The following is a 25149-nucleotide window of genomic DNA, read 5'->3' on the forward strand; positions in this document are numbered from 1 at the left end:
AAAAGAAATAAAGAGTGTGATTAGTTAACATGTCATAATTATACAGAATTACTTTATTTTTTGGTGAAATAAAAAAAAAAATCCAGACAGAGTAGTAATTTCCACAAATCTTCAGCACGTTTTTTCCCTCCGAAGAAGACAAACAGCTAAACATGATGTGTATTTTTGAATGCAGTCACATTTATTGGCTTTTTCTATGCACAATTACTAAGCAGCCAGAAACCTGGCGAATGGGTAAGAGAAGAGAATTTACAATGGAATTTTCACAATGTTTACTAAAAAATAAATACAAGACTTGAAGTGTTACACAGCTCAAAAATATACAAAGGCTTGGAATTAATGTAAACTTTGAAAACATTTTACAAAAAAAGCATCTTTGCAACAATTTAAAAAGTTCATATTTACAAATATTACAAAAATACAAAATAGATGCAAATCCATAAACCTGTAACTTTCAGCCAGAGTTAACTGGGTCTAGTACCAAAACAGTTACACTGTAACCTTCTTTTTTATTTTCATTTATTTTATTTTTACACAAGTAATTAAAACCATTATTTTGCTTACATCTGCACTCATCCAACATCCTTTGGCAAAAACATTTTTCTCTTACTTTGCAGATTCATTAAATGAAAAGTCAAACAGTCTGAAAGATAATCCTATGTGTACAACTCTCGATACAGCAAGAAAAAATTCATCTACATCAGTGCAAATGTTGTTTTTTCATTTCTTTAAATGCTGGAATGACAATTTATATATATATATATATATATATATATATATATATATATATATATATATATATATATATATATATATATATATATATATATATATATATTTACCATGATGTACCCTGTTAAAAAGATGGCAGTTACAACACTCCAACTGTAATTAAGTCATTTATTCCACACAGGTAAGGTAAATGGCACTGTTCAAAGTTAACACATAATCAGATCTTTCTAGAACAATTTTAGGTATGTTGGTGATGGGAGGAAGCAATTCCCCTTTTATTGAATATTCCACTTCTTCTTTTGGGTTTAAAATACACAATATATTTTAAAAAAAAGAAACAAAAATATAGCAGCACTGTGTTGCCCTTAAATAAAATACTTTTGTGGACAATATCATGGCTATATCAGTGCTATGTCTTTTTTAAGTAATCCAAGCCTAAGTCACTAGTGATTTTGTGAGCTTTGAAAGATTGTTTTTAAAGCACTAATATTATCAAACGACAAAGAGCTTTCTGTTGGCTGACTGAATATCAGTCTTGTCTGTGTAGACTCATCTTTTATTAACATTAAAGTATATGGTAATGAACTGTACTGTTTAGTGCCTGAACCCCATTTATAATGTTTTAATTTATTTTGAGAGCAATTGAACTCTGTGAGTGCAGGCTGGGGCCAAAAAAGAGTGCACTTGGCACAATCTGTTGGCGATGCGTGCACCCAGGCCGCAGTCTTCACTCTGTCCTGTTTTATTGCTTTCATGTTAACCCAGACTGCTGAGCTTATTCTTATTGGAAATTCATGTAATATAGGAGCAATCAGTCCAATGCCACAGCTGCAAAAACCATTGGTTGGCACTTTTAGTGGCATAAGATCCTGACTAAGCCATGAGAAAGAGAATGTTTAGCCAGGTCACTGTATTATGTGTATTGTAATTATTATTATTGTCATCATTATATATCTCTATTATTTTAACACTTAACTGGTTGATATGTTTTCTGATATCATTTCTTTTGAACTATCTTTACTTAAATAAAGTTTTTATTTTCTTTCTGTAAATTATCTGTAAACAAAATAAGTCTCTTGATAAAATATTTGGTCTTTTAAAAATATCTTCTTTTAGTGATTTTTATAGACACCTACACAGAAGCCAAATCTAGAAGATTTACTTAACTGCTACAGCTTTTTCTTAAAATATGGAAAACAAATAAGCACATCCAAACTGAAGCTGCTGATTACAAGAAACTATTAGTACTTGCCTTAATTCTTCATAAACTCGTATTCTTTTCTTTCATTTTAGTACTGCATCTACAGATGAGGCGTTCCCTCATGGTCAGTATGTACCTGACCAGTAATAATTCTTTATTTGTTTGTAACTCATTAGACTAGAACTGCAAAACAGTGTTGAATCATTAAAGATGTGGAGAAGAAAAGAATACTGAAATGGCATAATAACTATTACATAATTACCTTTCATTTTTAAAATGACAATTTAGCCATATAGTGAGTGTAATGTAATTGGTACACATTTTTGCATTACAATTTTCTAAAACATTGGATTAAGTAGTTTTAAAAATGTTGCTTAATGCTCAAATTTACTATCAATTTTCAAACAATTTTATTGTCCTAAAAAATGGCAAAAGTATTATCTGCTGAAACTATGAAAGCTCTGTGTCCATGACTGTTTCTTCAAATTGTCTGAAAATGATAATTTTATCATTTGCCACAGCCATCAGTTAATTAGAAGGAATGATCGAGATACTACTTGTGCGGGATTACCACTTTTATTTGTCATTACCATATATCTCACTTTCTGAAGGCAAGCACACATAATCCTTAAGAGTACCTTCTCTCCTCCATTCTGTTCTCACCATACTGGCACCTTCAAATAACCTCTCCAGATTTTCATTACATACTTAAATCACAGTCTAATTAACATCCCCAAATTAATTCAACTTTCTGCTTCCACTATACTGTAATTGAAAAACAGCAACAAAAAAGATTGTCCAGTTTTATTCACTTAACAGATAATCCCACTCCAATTTACATTAGAAAAAAATGCTACCAAAAATTTTTGTACAGCTACTTACTATGCCGGTCATATAAATTCAAGTGATCGAAAACAAGAGTTCCTTAATTCATGATATTAGTTAACACTTTAAGTAGTGGTGTTCTGAAATCTCAATTTGTTTTTTATTGCATACTTTCCATAAAAGGTCTTGAAAGTTAACAACCAGCAGAACCACATTTTTGTTTTCCGGTGCAGATGATGGCATCAATGAATGGTGCATCTATGTGCTTCACAGCTTATCCTCCCTTAAACTTGCACAGTGTCGTTTCTACAAATTAGTTTGGATTCTCTGAGTTTTTTTTTTTTTCTGTAATTATGCCCCTCTCATAAAATGGCATCAACCAGACAACCACTAAAACTAATTAACAGTGTTTACTATTGCAATGGTATTCACAGAATACATCATAGTTCATGTAGTCTCTATTACCCCACCCATGTAAATGTAACAAGATACAGTAAGTCAAGTAATAATTTGCAGCAGTAAATTTCCGCACTTAAAAGTTAATTCTATTTTGTATTCTCAAGATGAGATAGGATTTAAACCTCTAAGCAGAAACATACAACTTTCAGCTTTTAAAATGCAAAAAGGTTCCACAGCCTGTTTTGTACCGTGCAATAGCGTCCGACAGGACAGAACCAGCTAAACCACGCGAGTCGACTTTAATGAGTGCAACTGAGGTTCTTCTTGCCTGCAAGTCTTCTTGTCCTCTCTTCACTTCCAATAAAGTAATGGCAAGCAATTACTCAAAGAGTAAGTATATCAAGTGCAAAGATATGTTCAAAGTGATCACCCCCACCCTCCCTGCTTTAAATTGACTCCAGAGCTCTGAAAGCCTCCTTTTTCCACCCCCCGTTATCATTAACTCTATGCAAATGCTTCATCGTGCAGATATGGGGACCTGGGTTTACGAAACAAATGTCAACTGTGTTCTTTTCAGTACATACTTTCAGAAGGCTACCTGGTTCTGTTTAAAATACTTAGTATGGCTCCCTTTCAATTCAAACATTTTCTGTGCTATAAAAAATAGAACATATGCTGTTAGCAAAAGGGGTGTGCCCTCTCTACCAGTGTTTAGTCTGCAAAATGTTATCTTTTTTTAAATATTTGATTTATTATAACATTTATACAGAAATAGCATTGTAGATTGTGACTAGAATTTAAAATAGTTGGAAAATGATGCATTTAATGCTTTCCATAGTGAAATTCATAATTTTATATAAAACAAAAAACATATTGCCAGTTGTTTCCAACTTAAAGTTTAAAAAAGACATTTTGTTCCATTTTCTTCCATTAGTGTCAAGCACTCAAGTAGTACAACCTGCAAAATGAGAGGAATTTTTGTAATGCACATTTTCAAATATTTTGTAGGTAGTCATATTTCTGTGGAATTCCCTTCTTTCACAGGTGCCTAACTTATTTCCTAGGAGGAGCTCTGAGAGGATCGGTCATCATGAGGACTGCCATCTGAATTTTCAGTTTCTCCTTCGGAGATGGCCTGCATCGGTGTAGTATACAGGCGGCTGCGCATGCTGTAGCGACTGCTGTTTGCAGCAGGGGGGATCCGAGACCGACCTTGCCTAGAGGAAGCAGACATTGAGAATATTTTGGGGGAGAACACTTCTGCATTCACTTTAGGGGAGGCACTGGCAGCTGCAGAGATAGAGGGAGTAACAGGCTGCTCGACTGCACAGGGGGACTGTGGGAAAGCAGAATAGTCTTCTGGATACTTGGGAGAGTCTGCTGTGAGATCACCAGGGGATTTAGGAGAGATGGGGCTTTTCAGGATCTCTGTGGCTGACATCCTGTAACTGGAATCTGTGCGGCTGCCCTTCTTCAGAAGCAGCAGTTTGAACTCCTCATTCGAGGTGCTTGACTTTTTGGCACTCCTGTATATGGGTCCTGGGGTCCTCTGAGACCCAGTGGGTGTCCCAGGGGTGCTGGCAGATGTAGCACTCAGACGATTTCGCACTGATAGATCTCCCGAATCCTTTCTTCCCAGAACTTTTCTTTTAGATCTGTAAAAGTAAAATGGGCAAGGTCAATTTCAAGTTTACTATAATGTATACACAACATTTTCAAAACCACTAAATCCAACTCAGGGTTTGTAGAGGGGCAGAGCCTATCCTTGCAGCACTGGAGGAAAGGATGGAAACAGCCATGGACAGGGCACCAGTCTGTCTCAAAGTTCACATACACAGGGTCATGCTAGTCTAATTTTGAATTGCCAATTAACTTGGTAGGGAATTCAGATAACTGATGGGAATAGCTATGGAGAACATGCAGATTCCATGCAGACAACATCTTATCATGTGATTTGAACTCAGAAAACTGGGTCCATGAGTCCACTGAATTTCTTACTTGCATGTCTCCCTCTGACTAGTGACCATAGTACAATATTACCAAAATAAAAAAAATACAAAGCAGAAGTGAAATGAAAGAAAAAGTCAGCATTGTGGAGAAAGAATTGCCTAATTCTGATGAAAATGTATAAATCATAATTTAGAAGCATACCGATTAGACAGACTGACTCTTTAAAGAGCAACAAACAACATCGTTGGGAGGATCATAAAACAATCCATTGTTTTGCATTTGCTTTGGAACAATTTCAAATGCCTGTCAAACTATTTCATGATTGTGTTTTCTTTAATTACAGGGTTGAGGAGAGCTAGTGCTTTTTTATCAACAATGATCCCTAGATGCGGTGTCAGGCAATACTAGGTGCAAGGCAGAAGCAGCGCTGCATTGGCCACAAGTCCATTGCAGAGCCCACTAACAATAAATTAATGTTAAGTATATCAAATGCAAAGATAAAATTCAAAGTGATCCTTTCCAAACAGGGCTAATTTGGAATTGCCCATCACCCTGCATACATGTCTTCGGGAATTTGGAAGAAAAAGAAGACTTACAATAAGTAATTAAATAATCTTAAATAATGCTTAATCGACTTCAGGGTAACAAAGGGCCAGAAGATATCATTATTGGGCTTAAGGAATAATCAGTCCTGGCCAGTGCACCAGTTCCTTCTGAGGGAACTCACACACACACACAAAATAACACTCACACTAAAGTAGGGCCTAATTTTCAATGGCCAGGTAATCTACCTGTCTAGGCACAGGGGGTTGAGTAGTAGGGGTGTGTGTTAACAAAAAACTTGGAGTACCTGGAGAAAAAGTCATGCAGTGTCAGAGAACTACAGACGCCACATAAAAACATCAGTCTGCTCTTAACACACTTTGGCACTAATAAAACATTGGAAATTAAAGAGAAGTGTATTTAATATTGAAACTTGTTTCCAGAAAGAGGAATTGTAATCTGTAACAAACTACAGAGTCATGTACTTTTAAAAAGTATCTGTATGGGATCTTGGGACAACTTGCCTATTACTTAAACCTATTACTTAAACAAAGGAGCTTGCTGGATGGACCTCCAATTTTATATTCTTAAAAAGGCCAGGTCTGTATAATAGTTAGATAAATAATTAGACAATAGTTCTATTTAAAATAATTATTTGAAAAGCAAATGCTGCACTGAAAAGGAATTCTTAGACATAAACATATTTTTACAGTGTCTTTAGACAACTGACGTTATTTTTTATAGCTAGTAATCAAATCATATGTCAGACAGGATAAATGATTGGACAGGGTCCCACATTGAACAATGGCAGATACTGAACCTACTGTTTAAAGACTGAAGTGTGACTTGGGAAAATCAAAAGGTCTAATAAAACAAGGGATTCATTTATAAGCAGGAATTATATCCAAGTTAATATGAAGCTATCATGAAAATCACTATCATAAATCATCACCGCACATCTTCATAAGCACCCTAGACCAGTGGTCCCCAACCTTTTTGACACCAAGGACCACTTTACTAGAAGCAAATGTTTTCAGGGACTGGTGGGTTCATGGAGGGTTGGGGTTTGTGGGGTGTATATGGGCGGGTTCGTAGGGCAGTTTTAAATCCAATTTACATTACATTTCTATTATTATTAAGTTATAATTTAGTAATAGAAAATATACAGCTTATCATAATGCAGAATCAGTGAGAGCCCTGAGCTTGTTTTCCTGCAACCAGACGATGGAAGACAGTGACACGCAAAGTGTGTTGCTTAAGTTCAGTCTACTCCTTAATCTCGTTTTGATTGCTGTCACTGCAGAAAATGCTGCCTCACAAAGATTGGATGTTGGAGATGGAAGCAGCCTCAATAGCTTCTTTTGTGTTATTTTAATCTTCTCCTGTCTACACATTATGCTGGCGAGAATTTTTCTCAGCATTTCCTTGCGATAATACACTTTCAGGGTGCGAATGATGCCCAAACCCAATGGCTGATGCACTGCCGTGCAATTGGGAGGGAGGAATTCAATGCAAACATTATCTAAATGCGGAAGCATGTTGTGGGCAGCACAGTTATCAATCAGACACCAAATCATCCTTTTCATCTTCTTCATATTGTGAGGTTTCTGAACTCTTTTGGGACCCCCCACCCAATGGGAACGAAACGCGGAAGTGCGTCCCGAAGTGCAATTGCCACGTCTGTGTAAGATAGTTTGTCCATTACTGGGGCAAGGCAACAGCAGGCTCATAGTGTGATGTCCCGTTGACAGAGGTCCCAAGAGAGTTTAAAAACCTCAAATTTTCTTGAATGAGTGCCACATTAAAAGGAATGTTTCTTGAACAAGCATCACTGAACCACATAAAAATGGTGTCTTCAAATGCAGCAGTTCGCATACGTTTGCAACACAAGATTTTTCTTCTTTTTTGCATGTAACAAAGAAATATGCATTGCATTTGTCATTCCAACAGATTGCACATCACAAACGTTAACACTGTTATCGTTTTTTCGTGTCTGCCGTTTCTATAAGAGGGTGACAATGAGTTAAATTCCAATGAATGTTTTTCAAATGACGAGCAATAAGCAAAAGGTATCACTGAAAACCACAGAAAACAAAAACAGCAAAAAAAACAGTACGAGGAAAGTTCGAAGAAAGAACATTTTTTTGCAATGTTTCTGTTTGGGGATTGTTGTGCAAATGTGCATAACTGAGCTGCGACCACAGAACTAACTGCTCTGTGGATGATTCATTCAAGCATTTCAAGGTCACTTCATTGTAATGGAAGTATCTGCTACTGAATGTACTTCGTAGTAACAAGATTTCTATAGACTCATGTCATATGAAGAAACTGTCAGAAACATAAAAATACATTGTTGTAATACTCTCTCACCTCGGTCTCTCTCCTCTCTCTGCACCGCTGCAAAGCCCTGCCCGCCTAGCGTTCTGAAAAGTGTCCTCAGTGAAGGGTGCAGCAATTTTGCTGTAGTCCTTCACTGAGTGAGTCTCCGTTGCCGGCAGTTTTCTCGTGGCCCGGCTGTCAGACGGCTGCAGCCCGGTAGTGGGCCACAGACCGGAGATTAGAGACCCCTGCCCTAGACCTTGGAAAAAAACATTCTTTCATAGTTTTAAACCTACCTGTGAATCATGGCAAAAAGGTCCTCTGTAGTGCGTAGCTTGTTAGGAGATATAAAAACATTTTCACTATCCACCTTTGCATCTTCACTCAAAGGAGAAAGCGAGCTGTCACTTGGAGAAGATTCTAGGAAACAGAAAAGGGTAACTGACACATTGGTTTTTAACAAGACTACCATTTAACACAGTTTTGCTACTTTAATTTAAAAGTATAACCCTTGAACATTACATCATGCATTGTACAGTAGATGTACTGTTGGACTTACTGTATACTGTACTTCCTATTTTGCAAAGTAAATGTCAAATGTGTAGTTTGAGACTTAATGTATTGCAGATTTTTTGTTTGTTTTGTGACGATTCATGAAGGGAACAATATAAAATAACTCTTTGTTAGCTTTTATTGAAATATTTTCACAAATAAATAAATATCCCTAGAAATGACTACATTTCTAAATCAAATTTATGCTGCTGAATATAAATGTACGAAAACCCATTGATTTTCCATATCCTTCTTCCCATTACAGACACAGAGAGAGTAAGGCTTTGTTGCAGCAGCTTCAGTCACAAGATGTTAGTCCATTACAGGGCCCACTAATGCATACTACCATACTTCCTCATACACTTCAAGTAATCTATTATGCAAATCTTAGAAATGTGGGAAGTTTCCAGGTAAAATGTGCTTTGATACAAATAGAATATGGAAACTTTCCACATTCTTACAGATGTTGACTTGCCTAGGAATGGACTCCAGGTCTCTGGGGCAGTAAGACAAGAAAGTGCTGATCAGTGTGCCAACATACTGTATGGCATGTGGCTGATTGTGTGATAATAAATCATATTTAAATTAAAATTGAATACACATACACATTATCATTTATTCAAAAAATAACTGTGTCTATATACTGTATATAGAGAAGGCATGCCTTTAAAATGCTCTATTAGCACAATTATTTCCTTAAAAATGAAGTAAGGGTAAAGGGGAAAAAATAAAGATGTCATCTTCTACTTGCAAAGTGGAAATGCTTTATCAGTTTGGTGTCAGTTAGAATTTTACTAGTAGTTTGGCAGAAAAATACATATACTGTTTGTTGATTTTTGTACAATATCCTGAAAGCATCCTAAATAAACACATAAGAATGAACAGGATATGTTTGACATTTATGCAAGTATAAATGAAACAAATAAACAATTATGATGAAGTATAGCAATCAACTAGTCTTCATCTTATACAGTGCCTTTCATAGCTCATTTGTGTACAAAGGAGAATATTTTATTAGAGTAACTTACAGAAGGTCTGTATCAGCTAGTTCTTACAAAAGAAAACAAAAGGAGAAAGATAATTCATGTGGGGAAAAAAGGGGAGAACATTAGAAATGTTATTTTGACTGCTATGATACACCTAATGACAGTTCAGCATCTGGAAAACTGACATCTCATTGATTTCAAATAACTGTAATTAGAATCACACTCAAAGTGTGCAGGACAGTAAGTATTTACATATGACAAGTGGTGCTGCATAGAGAGCACATTACTTCACCATGCACAACAAATTTGAAAATAACATAAAATTAGTTGCCCTAAATAGATAGACATAACAAATGTGACACCATGGAGTGATTTAATCAGATAAATAAAGTTGTGAATTCAACTTGCCATTATTTAAGCTATTTGACACCCATTAAATATTTCACAGTTACCTACAAAATGTAAAAACGTTTAATACTAAAAGTCATAGTTATCATAAGGAAACGTTGCTGTTTTATTCACTGGTAATGTCATACTTTCTTGTTTGTATTGATAAATGAGAAATGTATGTCTAAAAAAACTGCAAACAGTTTACTCATAAATTGGTGCATATATCATAACCTCTTTGTAAAATGAGGCCCAGGACTAAGTGACAAAAGCAGATAGGAAAATAAACAGCTGTAATTACAAAAATATTACATTTTAAAGGGGTTTTGAGTATGATAGATATTAATGTTTGTGAATCTATCTAGTTTCAACACCTGTATTTCTTGGAGGGATTTACAGCCTACACAGTTTACATACTGTAAGTATGCCATTATCAGCTCTTTTTATGATAATGTTATAATAGTATCATTTTTGTAACAATATATTATAAAGTAGATACACTTATTAATTTATATAATAACATAACATGGTCCAGCCCACATAATAAAATTCAGGGTTATAAAGAGGCCAGAGACTATGCCTGCTAATTTATGTACTGCTATACATATCAGCACATGATTTATATTTGTCTAACAGATGTATTACATGTATATTTAAGGGCCAAACCTTACTAAGTAAAAAGTGATTTTAGACCAATATACTGTATACTGTAGTTGCAAATTTGCTTTTTTAACTTGCTCTATGACAAAAATAGCTGATCAGCAACTCATAAATGGTAAGAAGTGAATTAACAGTAGAGCTACAGAAGGTTAAAAGCATTTCTGGCTTGCCTTTCATGTGTCAGTTGTCAAATGAGGTAGTGCTGCCAGTATAGAAGGATAAAAACAAAATGGAGACATGTAAAACATATTAAAATACTGTTATCAATAATAATTATGGCAGTGGTAAGGGTTTCAGAGACTCAAGGTATCATTAAAAACACTCTGAGTGGATTTGAAAGTGAAAATATATGTACAGCAAAAAACAGAAAAATGTTTGCAGTAAAAAAAATTGATTTATGAAGCCTGTAGCATGCAAACTTGTAATCAATTTACCCTTTATAAATCACAATCATCTTGAAAACTTGTAAATGTGAACTTGCGTTGAACCCCGCCTTGTAGCCACCCTGAAACAACCATATATGGATCATGTTAATCAATCTCACACATATGCAATCACAGTGCTGAAGACCTTTACCGGCTGGTAAAGCAGTCTCTCATCTGACACATCAATGCACCATCACTTGAATTTTATTTGAATGTGAGGAGTCCTATGGTGCCAGCCATCACTTATAGCAGCAAGTCATCTGCCAATGCTACTTGCCTCAAATTACATAAATAATGGTTTGACCAAGGCCACCAAGCCACATTGTTTGTCAGTCTTATTTTGGCATTGCAGATGACTTATCTTTTAAAGGAATTTAAATTCTCACAGTTAACAAAAACAGTGTCATTCTTGATTGGTGCTCTCATTGCTATGAGTGTTATCAATTGGCCCGATTACGTTAGGAAGGCTCAATGTCACTCGGGAGTCTAAATCGTCTCATAAGCCAGTCATCATCATAGGCTAGAAAAATCCTGCTGGTCCCTAAAAGCTCATTCCTGTCATAAATGGCCATTTGCATAGTTTCAAAGCAGCACCAGACAAGCAATATTGTGTTAAACCATTGGGTTAAGAACATGCTATAGGACATGATGTTTAGAGCTTTCTGTACACAGGGAGTGAATCATGCCTGTGTTTTTACTGTCCTACTGATGAAAAAAAAAAACAATTCTTCAGTGCAAAACACTGCATTGGCCCTGCTAAAAGTCTATTAAAAAAGTGTATATATGTCATTACTCATCACTATTAAGGTTTCATATTTTTGTCACATCAGTATACATTATAATAACAGCCTAGTGATTTGAATAATTATATACATGAGTTGTCATTTAGCTGGTTTGACTGCATTTCTCAGCATGATCAAGGATGTTGTTATTTCCCCGTTTTCTTTAAAATGTTGCATACGGATGGGTCAGAGTTGTTGTTGTAAATATACACAAGCTCTCCTACAGGTTTTATTTTATGAAGTTCGACTTTTGCAGGAAAAGTTGTGTATGCAAATTTTGGACCTTTTTTGTGCATGCACAAGTTTTATAAATCTGAACCCCAATTCAATTTTCTCTTCAGCCACTGTCTGTATGGAATTTGCATTTTTTGGCTGTTTCTGTGACTTTTCCCTCGATTCAATGGTTTCCTTCTGCATCCCAAAATGTTAGGTTGGTTGGTTTCTCTAAATTTTTTTATTGACAATTTATGCATGATTGCTCTGTGGTAGACCTGTGTCCTTCCTTAGGTTGATTGCTGTTTATAATTCCTGTGCTAGCCTCCTTTAAACCCATGATTGGAAAATGTTGGTTTAAGGAACATGTTGGTTAAAGGAAATGATGGATAAACGTACAGTATTATGATCTGGCGACAGCTGAGACCTGGCTTTTTATCTTTGAAGCACCATCAGTATATTAGTTATTTTCTTGTTATAACAAAAATCCTTTACATTTAAATGTGTCCAGTGATGAGCTGTTCTCCAATTCAGGGTTAGTTTTCATCTTGCTTCTGGCAATGCTGGGATAGGTTTCTTCTCGCATGAATGTACGTTTTTATCTTAATTTTGTGTCAGGATCTGATGAAATCTTTATTTTTTCATTTTTTTTTTCTGATATGCTATCTGTTTCATGGTCTCCCTCTCTCTTTTTAAATCTGTTTAATAATATTTCTTTAATGAACTGTTGCTATACCATGTTACTTCTATAACTAAATATATAATATACAATATAGTTTTCTATACTTTAATACTGGAAGTCTAATCTTTCATCCCGTGCTTCCACGGCATAAATAGAATATTATAAATCAGAATTAGAATTTATAAAATCTGTGGCCTGAAAGCTGTGTATTGAAAAAAGAATGGCCGTATCAAGGAAAGCTGCCATGCCCTGTAGTATAACTGAGTAGATCTCCACTGAGTAAACTTTACTCTTTATTGTTTCAGGTAATGCAACATGTCTTTAGGTATTGTAATGACCAGGTTTGTGTGTAGTTTTTTCCAAATGAACAACATGTGAACTAGCAATGTGACAAAAAACAGTTTATTAGAATAATCTTTAAAGGATAGCCATCTGGGATAATCAACAAAAAAGGTAGTGAATAATGGTTTGTTGATATTCCAAATGCCTTTAAAGCATAGTAAAGATAGATGTCCAGTATAGTCCAAGTTAAAGGTAAACATAAAAAATATCACCAAAGGGAAACCAGGTCTGGGCAGATTTTAGAAAATGCAATCCTAAACTGGTTTATTCCTTATATTCTTTTTTGAATGGTTTGTTGCAGGTCTTGTACAAATTAAAGGTGAATATATAATTTTTGAAGACTGACTATTTTTGCAGCATTTGATATGATTTGTGGTTTCTGCTTCATTTGTAAGACTGTTTATTAACCAAGACTCTATAGTAGTTAAGATGAGTATGTTTGGAAATGTAGGTAATATTAGGATGAGCAAGGTCTTTAAATTGTATGTAATGTAAGAACTGTTTCTACAGCAAATTGTATTTCACACAGAGGAGTTCACATGACAAAGCCATGTCTTTGATATGTACATCTGTACAAGTTTTAGTGCCATGCTAATACAGAAAACAAAAGCCTAGATGTTTCAATCAATGGGAAAACATACATAGTATTTAGCTTTTAACACTACAACCCACAGTGTGGGTGTAAACTTCAATTGCTTTACTAAATGAATTTTTGCTATAACTATGACAGTTTGTGCATAGAAGTGTTTACAACAGAGCCATCACACAGGGGGAGATATTTGTTTTCTTTCCATTATGACCTACATGTACTGGCTCAGAGGAATATAGTTTCTGTTGGAATCCCACCAACTGTATATTCGCTACTTAACAAGGCAGCTCTCAGTTTAGCAATTCCATATCCCTTTCTGTTTTAGGCATCTAGAAAAGTGATTTCCACAGACAAATACATTTCTTGTTTCATTTAAATGAAGCTGTAATTCTACATTCATTAAAAGGATTAAGCTATACTGTATATGCTTTGATACATTAAAAGAGGTTTAAGACTTTTTCAATAATATACATTTTTATTTCATTAATTCATTTGACTGGTTACAGGTTTATATTAGACCAACTGGAAAGATAAGACTTTGTATGAGACTATTGCACTCAAATCATCAGGGGCCTCATGTATAAACAGTGCGTACGCACAGAAATGTTGCGTAAGAACTTTTCCACGTTCAAATCGCGGTGTATAAAACCTACACTTGGCGTAAAGCCACGCACTTTTCCACGGTACCTCATACCTTGTCGTACACAAGTTCAGTTTTGCAGACTGGCGGCACCCAGCGTCAAAGCAGTGCTACTGTTCCTGTGTGATTACTCATTATTTTCCTGACGCGGCTTTATAAATACACAGAAACTAACCGCATATTGTTTATTAGTGTAATGCATCTGATTGTAATTAACTCGTAACAATACAATGGTCCAGGGAACAGCCATAGTATTCCAAATACCATAGCCGCTTTAGTGTTGTTACTCTCGCTGCACCTTCTTTTTCTTCTTTCAGCTTCTCCCGTTAGGGGTTGCCACAGCAGATCATCTTTTTCCATATTACTCTCACTGCACCACTCGGAGTATTTATATCACTGTATCTGAGTGTGAATCACAGCAGCAGCTGATCGTAAAGAGAATTATCGGTACTGTATACGGTTTCAAGTACACGCTGTCTCAGCCACAGCAAAACGTTTTAAAGCCTTTCCTGTACGGACCTCGCGGTTCAGAAACAGTTTCATCACAAGAACTTTAAACGCACTCAATCAATTGCTCCTTGTAGAACTGTTTGTACTTATAAGTACAATCACCCCACTGTAAACTTACACTACAGTTATAATATCGCACAACCTGAGCCACTTTATAAAGCGTGTATTTACATATGATGACGATATCATTTTTAAGGTGAAATGCAGCAAAATATGTTTATTATATTATACAGATAAAACTTTAACTTCATTTAATTAATCTATATTCTTCACTGGGAGTGTCGTTAAGAATAGAATAATTAAACATGTACTACGAAGATATTTCAATGTTCTTTAAACGTTTTGAAGAATCAGCGCTAAGCTTACAGATGGCTTTACGTCTATTACAGAGCTGATTGTGTGGCGATTGGTTACTTGGAGAAAGAAAAGCACTTATTGCAGTGACGGCTACGCCAATATATATTGAATATAAAACAGAAAGAGAAAATAAAAACACAGCTAAAAACGCAGAGACAAATTTCGGCAAAAGTTAAATGCTTGTGTCATGAGCACGAGGCTGCTATGCAGTGTCTGTAACGGACGTGGCCATCCACCGTGCATAAGCTACCTTACTGACATTGGCGGGCGAAGGAGCCACCGATTCTTCCTCTGCCCAGTGCCACCACAAGCCTAGAGCCGCCCCTGATTGTACTGCTGCAATAAATAATTTCATCGAAGTGAAACACATGTTTAATAACGTGCTTTAACTCCTATCATCATGAAAATGACATCACGTATACATCTTAGTATTTTAGTTATTCAGAGAGCTGTAATATCACGAATGTAATGGACTCTGTGTCCAGTTGGAGGAAGAGAGCCGGTTTAAGAAGCAAGTAGTGATTCACACACATAGATCACATACGAGCAGAAGATCAAATACAAAACAAAGCATTTAACGTGCTACTTTAATAACGATGTGATTTGAGAAACTGGTTAATTAAACGATTTTAAGATGAAGTTTATGATGTTCTACTTTAATGACAAAATAAACTACGTGATTAAAGTGGAAATGTCGAGATTGAAGTTGACATTTCGTGCTTTTTCCCCACCATGTGCCTTTTGTTTCTGTACCCTAATAAGCTCGCCTTTTCACGGCGACTTTGATATGTGACTTCTTTTTTATTTCCGGCACTGTGCGATTTTGTACAGGTGAGCTTTCAAGTTTCTCCAACACGCTATGTCACTCGATCAACTTCCTTTTGTTGATTATACCACGGCTTATTTCAACAAATATTATGTTTTTCCTTTGCCTCCACTTGGTATTCGCTGAAATTCCTATATTTTCCCCCGTGCTTTTCCCATTGTCTTTTCACAGAAGGCTGAGCTTAAGGGCGAATTATATTGATTTGCATATTCAAAGAGGCGTAATTCTGGGAGGAGTAGGGGCGTTACATAAAGCGCATGCACGAGCGTTAGTTTTCACGCTGATTGGGATTTATGTAGCAGAAGAACGTGGAAGTTGAGTACGCACAGATTCCTGCATCTGGATTTTTCTGTGCGTAAGCACATTTCGGCTTTTGTGCTTACGCCATGTTATAGTGCGAGTTCTACGCACGGCGTTATACATGTGGCCCCAGGTTTCAGTTCATACAAACATGCACAAGTGCAACCTTTTTTATTCTATGACACAGTAAAAGACAAGAATGTAATTTTTAGTCTCTGCTTTTAATCATAACATGGAGGAGAAATTCAGGAAAAATATTCACAGTATACTACTTTTTTATTTTAGTGTGCTACAGTTAAAACGAATATTAAAAGACAAGAACACTACTGCTCGATGGACTAAATTTAAACATTTTACTCTTACTTTGTCACACAGCACCATATTGTTAGGAGTCATAATTACACAAACCTTCAAACATCTGTTCAGGTAAAAAATGTCCCCTTCTTGAGTCAAGTAATTAAGACATAACATGAATGTAATGCAGCACACAAGTAGTCTTTTCCATTCTATACAAGGTCTTTTCTGTATCCACAGATAATAGTTACATTGAGCAGATGGAGAATAATAATAAAAAGTGGCTGCAATTACAAATCTTGCCTTGTTCTGTAAAATGACTGGTTTATTGGGTCACACAATCTTTTGCTAGAACATTGATATCAGTGTTTAGAAGAGTATTGGGTCTATACGATTCCTACTTTATGGTGTTTCTGTTTTTAAATAAAAAAATGGATATGAAATCCTGTCACAATGTTTTTGTTAATTATTTAATTCACCAGACCTTTTTTTTTTAATACTGATAACATTATTGAGAAGGCAAAATTCTGTCCATATTTTTTAGGAGATTTAGACAGAATGTTAGTATTTGAATTGTTTCCGGACATTGCTTATGATTTTGATGATTTGGCAATGGGATCATTTGATAATTCACCCATACCCAAATATAGATTACAGTTTACTTAGTGATAAAAGGTTGAATATTAAAATTAATGTCAATAGGTCTGACAGTCTTTTATATTTAATCTATACAACCAAGCCAATATGTAAATTCAAAGAAGATTTTGCAGAACTATTGTTTAGTTAGTCCCAGTAATACTCCATAATTTATTGAATTTTGTAAACGCCACTTTTTTTTGCTTTGAAGCTTTCCAATTATGGGTATTTCGGCATGTCTGACTATGCAGTTTGCTCTTATTATCGGTCATGGGCAGATAAGGACCAGACAGAAATGAATATGTCAATACAATTTGTGTAGTGAACATAACAGCACATTCCACTGGAGAAGAAAGATATAGGCTAAAGAAATTAACTTGCAGGAAAGTAGGCAAAGATTAGAACCAGAGAAGATTTACAATTGTACATCAAAACAGTACAGCAGTATCAAAATAATCTTAACACAAAAGTAGTTGGAAGACAAACTAACTAGATATTATTTAACAGAAATTTACGTTTGTGTATATACTGTTAGCATTTCTTGGATCCAATAATAGAATAAAAATGCCATCTTACTTGTCGGCCTGTTGCCCCTTGTAGAGATGGCTTTGGTCATGTTCTAGCAACCAACCTAGCAACAATACAACAACATACCTACTATGGAGGAATATTTCGGACAAAATTAAATAAATAAATAAATGCGTAAATAAATAAAAGTACTGTGAAATGTGAGCATAAATAAATAAATGTATCATCATGAAATGAGAGCATAAATAAATAAATGTGTCACGAAATATGTTTTTCGTTGCTTATTTATTTATTTCATTTTGTCCGTAACATTCCTGCAAACCGTCATGAAATACGGCTTGAAATAAAACTGTCACTTTCACTCGTCAAAGTTGAGAGGGTGGGCTCTAACACGCCATCTAGTTACTGATTGGTGAATCGATAGCACAAGAATGAATTAGAAAAATGTTTACTACTGCCGATGAAATGGATTCTGCCGAAGATATTACGTATTTCAGAGAGAGAATTGAACATTTATCGGAGGAAATTACAATGTTGGCGGCCCTTTTAGACTCCGATATAGATGAAACTATTTTTGAAATTATCGAAGAACTGGTGGAATGGACTCGACTGCACTCCAGTTCAGGTGACGCAGTTCCCTGCTCTGGACGTCCATCCTTTGACATTCCAGCTGAGTCAATAGAACACCTTCTGTTATGCGGTTTAAAAGTACGACAGATTGCAGATCTATATGGTGTATCGGAGAAGACGATCACAAGGCGAATGAGCCAGTTTGATATCTGCAACGGCTGTATTAGTTTAGGTACTTTGACATGGAATGCCCAAAGCAGCTCCAACTAATATTTTGAACTGAACAACTTTACCACTGATCAGAGCTGTAGAGTTGTTTGAAAAAGTAGCTGCGAATATGCAACTGACTTCATACTCGTAAAACAAGGATCAAATACTCAGTTCAAAATATTAGTTGGCGCTGCTTTGGGCATTCCAAGTCAAAGTACCTAAACTAATACAGACGTTGCAGCTTACGTATATCAAACTGGCTCATTCGCCTTGTGATCGTCTTCTCCGATACACCATGTAGATCTGCAATCTGTCGTACTTTTAAACCGCATAACAGAAGATGTTCTATTGACTCAGCTGGAATGTCAAAGGATGGACGTCCAGAGCAGGGAACTGCGTCACCTGAACTGGAGTGTAGTCGAGTCCGTTCCACCTGTTCTTTGATAATTTCAAAATAGTTTCATCTATATCGAGTCTAAAAGGGCGCCAACATTGTAATTTCTTCCGATAAATCTTCAGTTCTCTCTCTGAAATACGTAATATCTTCGGCAGAATCCATTTCATCGGCAGTAGTAAGCATTTTTCTAATCAATTCTTGTGCTTCGATTCACCAATCAGTAACTAGAGGGTGTGTCAGAGCCCACCCTCTCAACTTTGACGAGTGAAAGTGACAGTTTTATTTCAAGCCGTATTTCATGACGGTTTGCAGGAATGTTACGGACAAAATGAAATAAATAAATAAGCAACGAAAAACATATTTCGTGACACATTTATTTATTTATGCTCTCATTTCATGACACATTTATTTATTTATGCTCACATTTCACAGTACTTTTATTTATTTACGCATTTATTTATTTATTTCATTTTGTCCGAAATATTCCTCCATAACCTACAACCATGAAAATACAAACAAAATTAAGTCATTCTAAAAATAAATTATTTTAGAAAGATAATAGCGATAATGTCTCTCTAATATAAAAGAAAATCTTGAAACAAGACTTTTGCCAAGAAATTTTTTCAAGTCACGCCTTTCTCTCAACCATTTTCAACCATTTTTCACTTTCACCTCTCATTCGTGTGAATGCTCTTGTCATACACAGTTCCTGCACTCTCAGCTCTTATAAATTTTTACGTTTTCCTCACTTTAAGTTCCAAATAAAAGAAGACTTATTATGTCCAAATCTTATTGAAGAATTTCATTCCAAAGGGTTATCAACAGATGAAATGAATACACGGGCAATCCTAACACCAAGAAACAATGAAGTGAAACGAATTAATGTGAAAGTTGTCGATCGGTTACATGACAAATTGGTTAAATGCGTATCAATAGACTATGCTGAAACAGTTGGCGGTGATGTTGCAGAAAATGAAAAGATCAAGTTACCCCGTAGATTATCTACAACCATTAACACCGTCTTCCACTGGCCGAATTACTGTTGACAGAATGATGTATCATAATGTTATTACGTAATATATGTCTGAGTGATGGGCTATGCAATAGGGCAAGATTAGTTGTATTCAAAATTGTTCAAACAATTCCCATGAAAATAATCTGTTTAAATTGTACATCCGTTTCCCCATATGCGAGTGGCAGATCTGCCCTGCACGGGGGTAGGCGAGTGAAGTGAGCAGGGGGCAGAGCCCCCTAGTAATATACAAAAAAATGTTATCAAAAACAAGGTTATAATAATTGGAGAGGACTTTAAATCAGATACCGAGATAGTGGCAGCTTATCACATACCTGGATCAAATACCTCTAAACCTAGCACTTTAATTGTTCGCTTCGAGAGATTACAATTTAAGCTTAATGTAATGGCACTTCTCAGACACAAACAAGAGATTATATTTGAAAATAACCACATTCGTATTTTTCATGATTTCTCACCCTCAACAGCTCCTAAACATGCAGAATTTTACAACATAAAACAGCGGTTACGGAAAGCCGATATCAGATACAGCCTCTTGTATCCTGCCAAACTGAAAGTGGATATTCAAGACAAATATCACATTTTCTTCTCCAGGGAGGAAGCAGAAAAGGAGTTAGGAAAGCTGATCCCAATGCTTTTTTGAAATACAAAAGTGAGTTGCATCCTGTCATGGTATGGCAAGAAGATATTACCTGCTGTCTGATCTGCTAGCAATGATACGGGTACCATAATCATACATCCTTTTTTCTTCTCGGCCACTTTTTGTTTATGTTTTAATTACAATTACACGCACATGTGTGGAGGAAATTAAAGTAGTTCTTTTTTTATTTTGGTTTTTAGCTATTCCAAAAGATGCTGCTTAACATCATATCCTTGGTTTATTGTTATTGTTATTATTGCATTAGGGTTTACTATGCTTATTCAGGGCCACTTTTTAACACCATTCCCTGGGTTTTCTGTCTTAATATTTCAAGACTGTTGATGATTATATTTTATGCTTATAGTATTTAGACTTTATCGGCAAAAGATATCTCTACTTTTTAATCCTCAAATGCTGCTACGGGGGGCTTGTTTTGTTTTGGACGTGCTCTGTCTCTGGGTATGTCAGAGGACCGGGACTTTGTGAAGTGGGGTCCAGCCTCACGTGGGGAGGCAAAATGGGTGGGGCGGGATAAGGAAGGGAGAGAAAGAGAGCAAGCTATATCTAATCTATCCTTTTAACCCTTATAATTATAACTTCCAACATAACAATAGGCTGCATGGCAATAACTTGTGAGAAAATTGGAAATTAAGGTTAAAGATGTCTCACTCCAGTTAAGACTACAAAATGACATCAAAAATTCAGAATCAATGTCTCCATGATGGGACAGTTAACTTTGTGAGCTGGAATGTTAAAGGCCTGAATCACAAATTAAAGAGAAAGAAAGTATTCTCTCACCTAACAGGTCTAAATGCTAAAATAGTATTTTTACAGGAGACCCACTTATTAAACAAAGATCAGTTCTGGCTGCAAAAAGACTGGACTGGTCAAATGTTCTATTCCAGCTTTACAAAGAAAACTAGAGGTCTGGGAATTCTTATACATAGAACAGTCTCATTTGTAGCATGAGATGTAGTGTCTGATGCTGAAGGGAAATAAGTAATTGTCATGGGCAACTTATTTAACTGTAAAATGATTTTGATAAATGTTTATGCACTCAATGTTAATGGTAGGGAATTCAAGAAAAATGTATTTGCATCCATTCCCAATGTGAACACTCATAAAATTATAATGGATGGGGACTTTAATTGTGTTTTAAATCCACCCTTTGATAGGTCTCCTGTCACAGGGGGGATGACATCTAACATTGCAAAGACAATTACACAGTTTTTAACTAACCAGAACTTATCAGACCCCTGGAGGTTTATAAACCCAAACTCAAGAACAACTTCTACTCACCAGTGCATCATTGCTACTCAAGAATTGATTATTTCTTTATAGATAATAATTTCTTGCCTGCGATTAAATCTTACAAATAGGACGCTAATGTTATTTCTGACCATGCCCCTCTGATCTTGGAGCTGAAATCATTATGCCCCACATACTCATCTCGCAGATGGTGTCTTAACCCACTTCTATTAGCAGATGAGAACTGTACAGAATTTATATCAAAACAAATCAGTTTCTTCCTAGAGACAAATATATCCTCAGAGGTCTCTGCAGAAGTACTCTGAGAAACTCTAAAGGCCTTCTTAAGAGGACAGATTATTTCATATCTTTCCCACAGAAATAAATTAGAAACCAAGAAGGTATCAGAGCTAACCAGCGAAATTACTAGAATAGATCAAGAACATGCCAGGTGTCCAAGTGAAGCTCTTCATAGGAAAAGACAGGCTCTGCATTCAGAGCTCAACCTCTTAACAACCAAAGAAACTGAACAACTCATTTTTAAATCAAGACATCATTACTATGAACATGGAGAGAAAGCTAATAAGCTCTTAGCTCAACAAATCAACAAGCAAGAAGTTCACAATACAATCCCAGCAATCACCAACACAAATGGAAATAAAATCATTGACCATAAAAATATAATGCACACATTTAGAGACTACTATAAATCGTTTTATTCTACTGAGTTGAAAGAAGACAAAACACAATCTAATGTATTTCTGGATACATTACAGATACCACAAATAGATACTTTTATTGCAGAGGAATTGGATAAACCTCTGGTGCTATCAGAATTACCAGATGCTAAAAAGTCACTTCAGAGCAGAAAAGCAGCAGGCCCTGATGGCTACCCTGTCGAATTTTATAAGAAATTCTCCACTCAGCTAGCTCCCCTCTTATTAGCAACATTTACAGAAGCTAGAGACAATCAAATTCTACCACAAACTCTTTGCCAAGCATTAATTACTGTCTTTCCTAAACAAAACCAGGACTTATTACAATGTGCATCATACAGACCAATTTCACTTCTGAATAATGATGTTAAGATACTCTCTAAACTCCTAGCTAGAAAGATGGAGAAAGTGCTGCCTTCAGTAATATCACAAGATCAAACTGGGTTTAATAAAGGCCGACACTTAGCTTCCAATCTCCGATGCCTGTTTAATGTAATATATTCATCTGCAAAGTCAAACACTCCGGAGTTATTATCGTTGGATGCAAAAAAAGTATTTGATATGATTGAATGGAACTACCTTTTCACTACATTAGAGAAATTTGGGTTTGGCCCAAATATTTGTGCATGGATCAAACTACTGTATACCAATCCAGAAGCTTCAGTTTGTATTAACAACATTTGCTCAGACTACTTTAAACTAGAACGTGGTACCAGACAAGGATGCCCCTTGCCACCACTGCTTATTACAATCGCCATTGAACCACTGGCAGTTCACTGTTGAAATGCTTATCAGATAAAGGGGATTATCAGAGAAGGACTGGAACAGAAAATTTCCCTATATGCAGATGATATGGTTTTGTATATATCAGACCCACAAAATACTGGGCCATAACCTAATTTATTTGGAACCTAAAACATCCACGTATCCAAAGAGTGACTCTACAAAGACCTAAAACAGAAGGTGGCATGGCTCTATCTAACTTTCAGTTTTATTACTGGGCAGCAAACATACAAGCTATAAAAACCTGTACACAAATAGATGAACATACACAGGCTTGGTCCGCAATAGAAATAAAATCCTGCAGTACTTCTCTATATTCCCTGCTTTGTGCCCCAATAAATGCAAGTTGTTGGCAATATACTAATAACCCAACTGTGCTTCACTCACTCAGAATATGGAACCAATGTAGAAAGCATTTTAAGATGCAGAATCTTTTATCTGTGGCACCTCTGCATGAGAACCACCTTTTTCAACCCTTGCAAACATATGCAGTTTTTAATATCTGGAAAAGATTTGGGATTAAATTGCTTAGAGATCTTTATATAGACAACATCTTTGCATCCTAAGAACAATTACATTCCAAATTTATTTTTCCAACAACACATTTCTTCCATTATCTTCAAATCAGAAACTTTGTCAAACAGAACCTGCCCAATTTTCCCCATCTCCCACCTATATATTGCTAAGTCTTGAGAACTCAGACAGCATTTCTGCAATATATAAAAATATTTTACAGTCCCTCCCTTTCAAAGATCTAAGAGGACAATGGGAAAAAGATCTCTCACTCAACATATCAGAAAAGGAGTAGAAGGTAGCAATGCAGAGAATTCATTCAAGCTCCTTATGCACAAAGCATATAATTATTCAACTCAAAATTATATATTGAACACATCTGTCTCACTTGAAATTGTCCAAAATGTTTCCAGAGCAAGATCCAACCTGCGAATGCTGCAATCAAGCTCCAGCCTCACTGGGTCACATGTTTTGGGCCTGCACCAAATTAACATTATTCTAGACAAAAAATTTTAAGTGCCTTTCAGACAGCCTTGGTGTCACAATCCCTCCTAACCCATTAACAGCTGTGTTTGGTGATCTTCCAGATGGGCTTAAAGTGGAGAAGGACAAACAAACTGTGATTGCCATCACTACATTATTGGCACATAGACTTATTTTGCTAAACTGGAAGAATCAAAATTCTCCTCTTTTAAGTCAGTGGGTAACTGATGTTTTATACTATTTGAAATAAGAAAAAATCTAATTTTCACTTAGAGGATCTTTGCAGAACTTTTTTAAAACCTGGCAGGATCTAATCAATAATATTTTAGAATAAGCTCTTAAAGCACCCCATTTCTTTTTCTTCTCCATTTATCTGTATTTGCCCAATAAACTCATCAGTTTATTAATTTTTACTATTTTTAAGTTTTAGTCTGTTGGCCATGCTTTCTTTCTCAGGGGTGGGGCTTGATTTGTTTTTGTAAAAATCGATCTATTTGTATCAAATGATTACAATAAAATCAATAACATTTAAAAAAACAAACAAAAAAAAAAAAACAAGTTTATAACGCAATACAGTTAAGCATACAAAAAATCAGAGTACCGTTTTAATTATGTAGGGAGAAAACTGAGAACCATGTTGATCATCTTCAACAAAACTACACCAAACATTTGATTTTGAAATATTTAATGTTTAAAAAGGCAGTCAAAAATAGAAAGTTAGAGTACTTCAGCTAAATATTTTGCACTTTATAAAAAGAGCAAAAGCAGATCATAAAGATGTTGAGCATTATAAGCATAATACATTACTGTGATCTTGTGAAGTTTTTGTATTAACTCTGCTTCAACAGGGCATCTAAATAGTTTTTAGTTTTTGTTTT

General features: G+C 35.6%; 1 protein-coding gene across 3 annotated transcripts in view; it reads right to left on the minus strand.

Moving 5' to 3' along the window:
• Nucleotides 1-847: 847 nt before the first annotated feature.
• nhsb (Nance-Horan syndrome b (congenital cataracts and dental anomalies)) overlaps nucleotides 848-25149 on the minus strand; it is a 381035-nt gene continuing 356733 nt past the window's right edge. For all 3 annotated transcript variants that reach the window (XM_039745043.1, XM_039745042.1, XM_039745044.1), the window contains 2 exons: nucleotides 8266-8389; nucleotides 848-4812 (listed from right to left, as the gene is read on the minus strand). In XM_039745043.1, coding sequence (XP_039600977.1) covers nucleotides 4218-4812; nucleotides 8266-8389 — 719 coding nt within the window. In that variant the 3' untranslated portion in view covers nucleotides 848-4217. The remainder of the gene's footprint in view (nucleotides 4813-8265; nucleotides 8390-25149) is intronic.

Source organism: Polypterus senegalus, chromosome 2 (genome assembly GCF_016835505.1).
Source record: "Polypterus senegalus isolate Bchr_013 chromosome 2, ASM1683550v1, whole genome shotgun sequence".
Taxonomy (NCBI): domain Eukaryota; kingdom Metazoa; phylum Chordata; class Cladistia; order Polypteriformes; family Polypteridae; genus Polypterus; species Polypterus senegalus.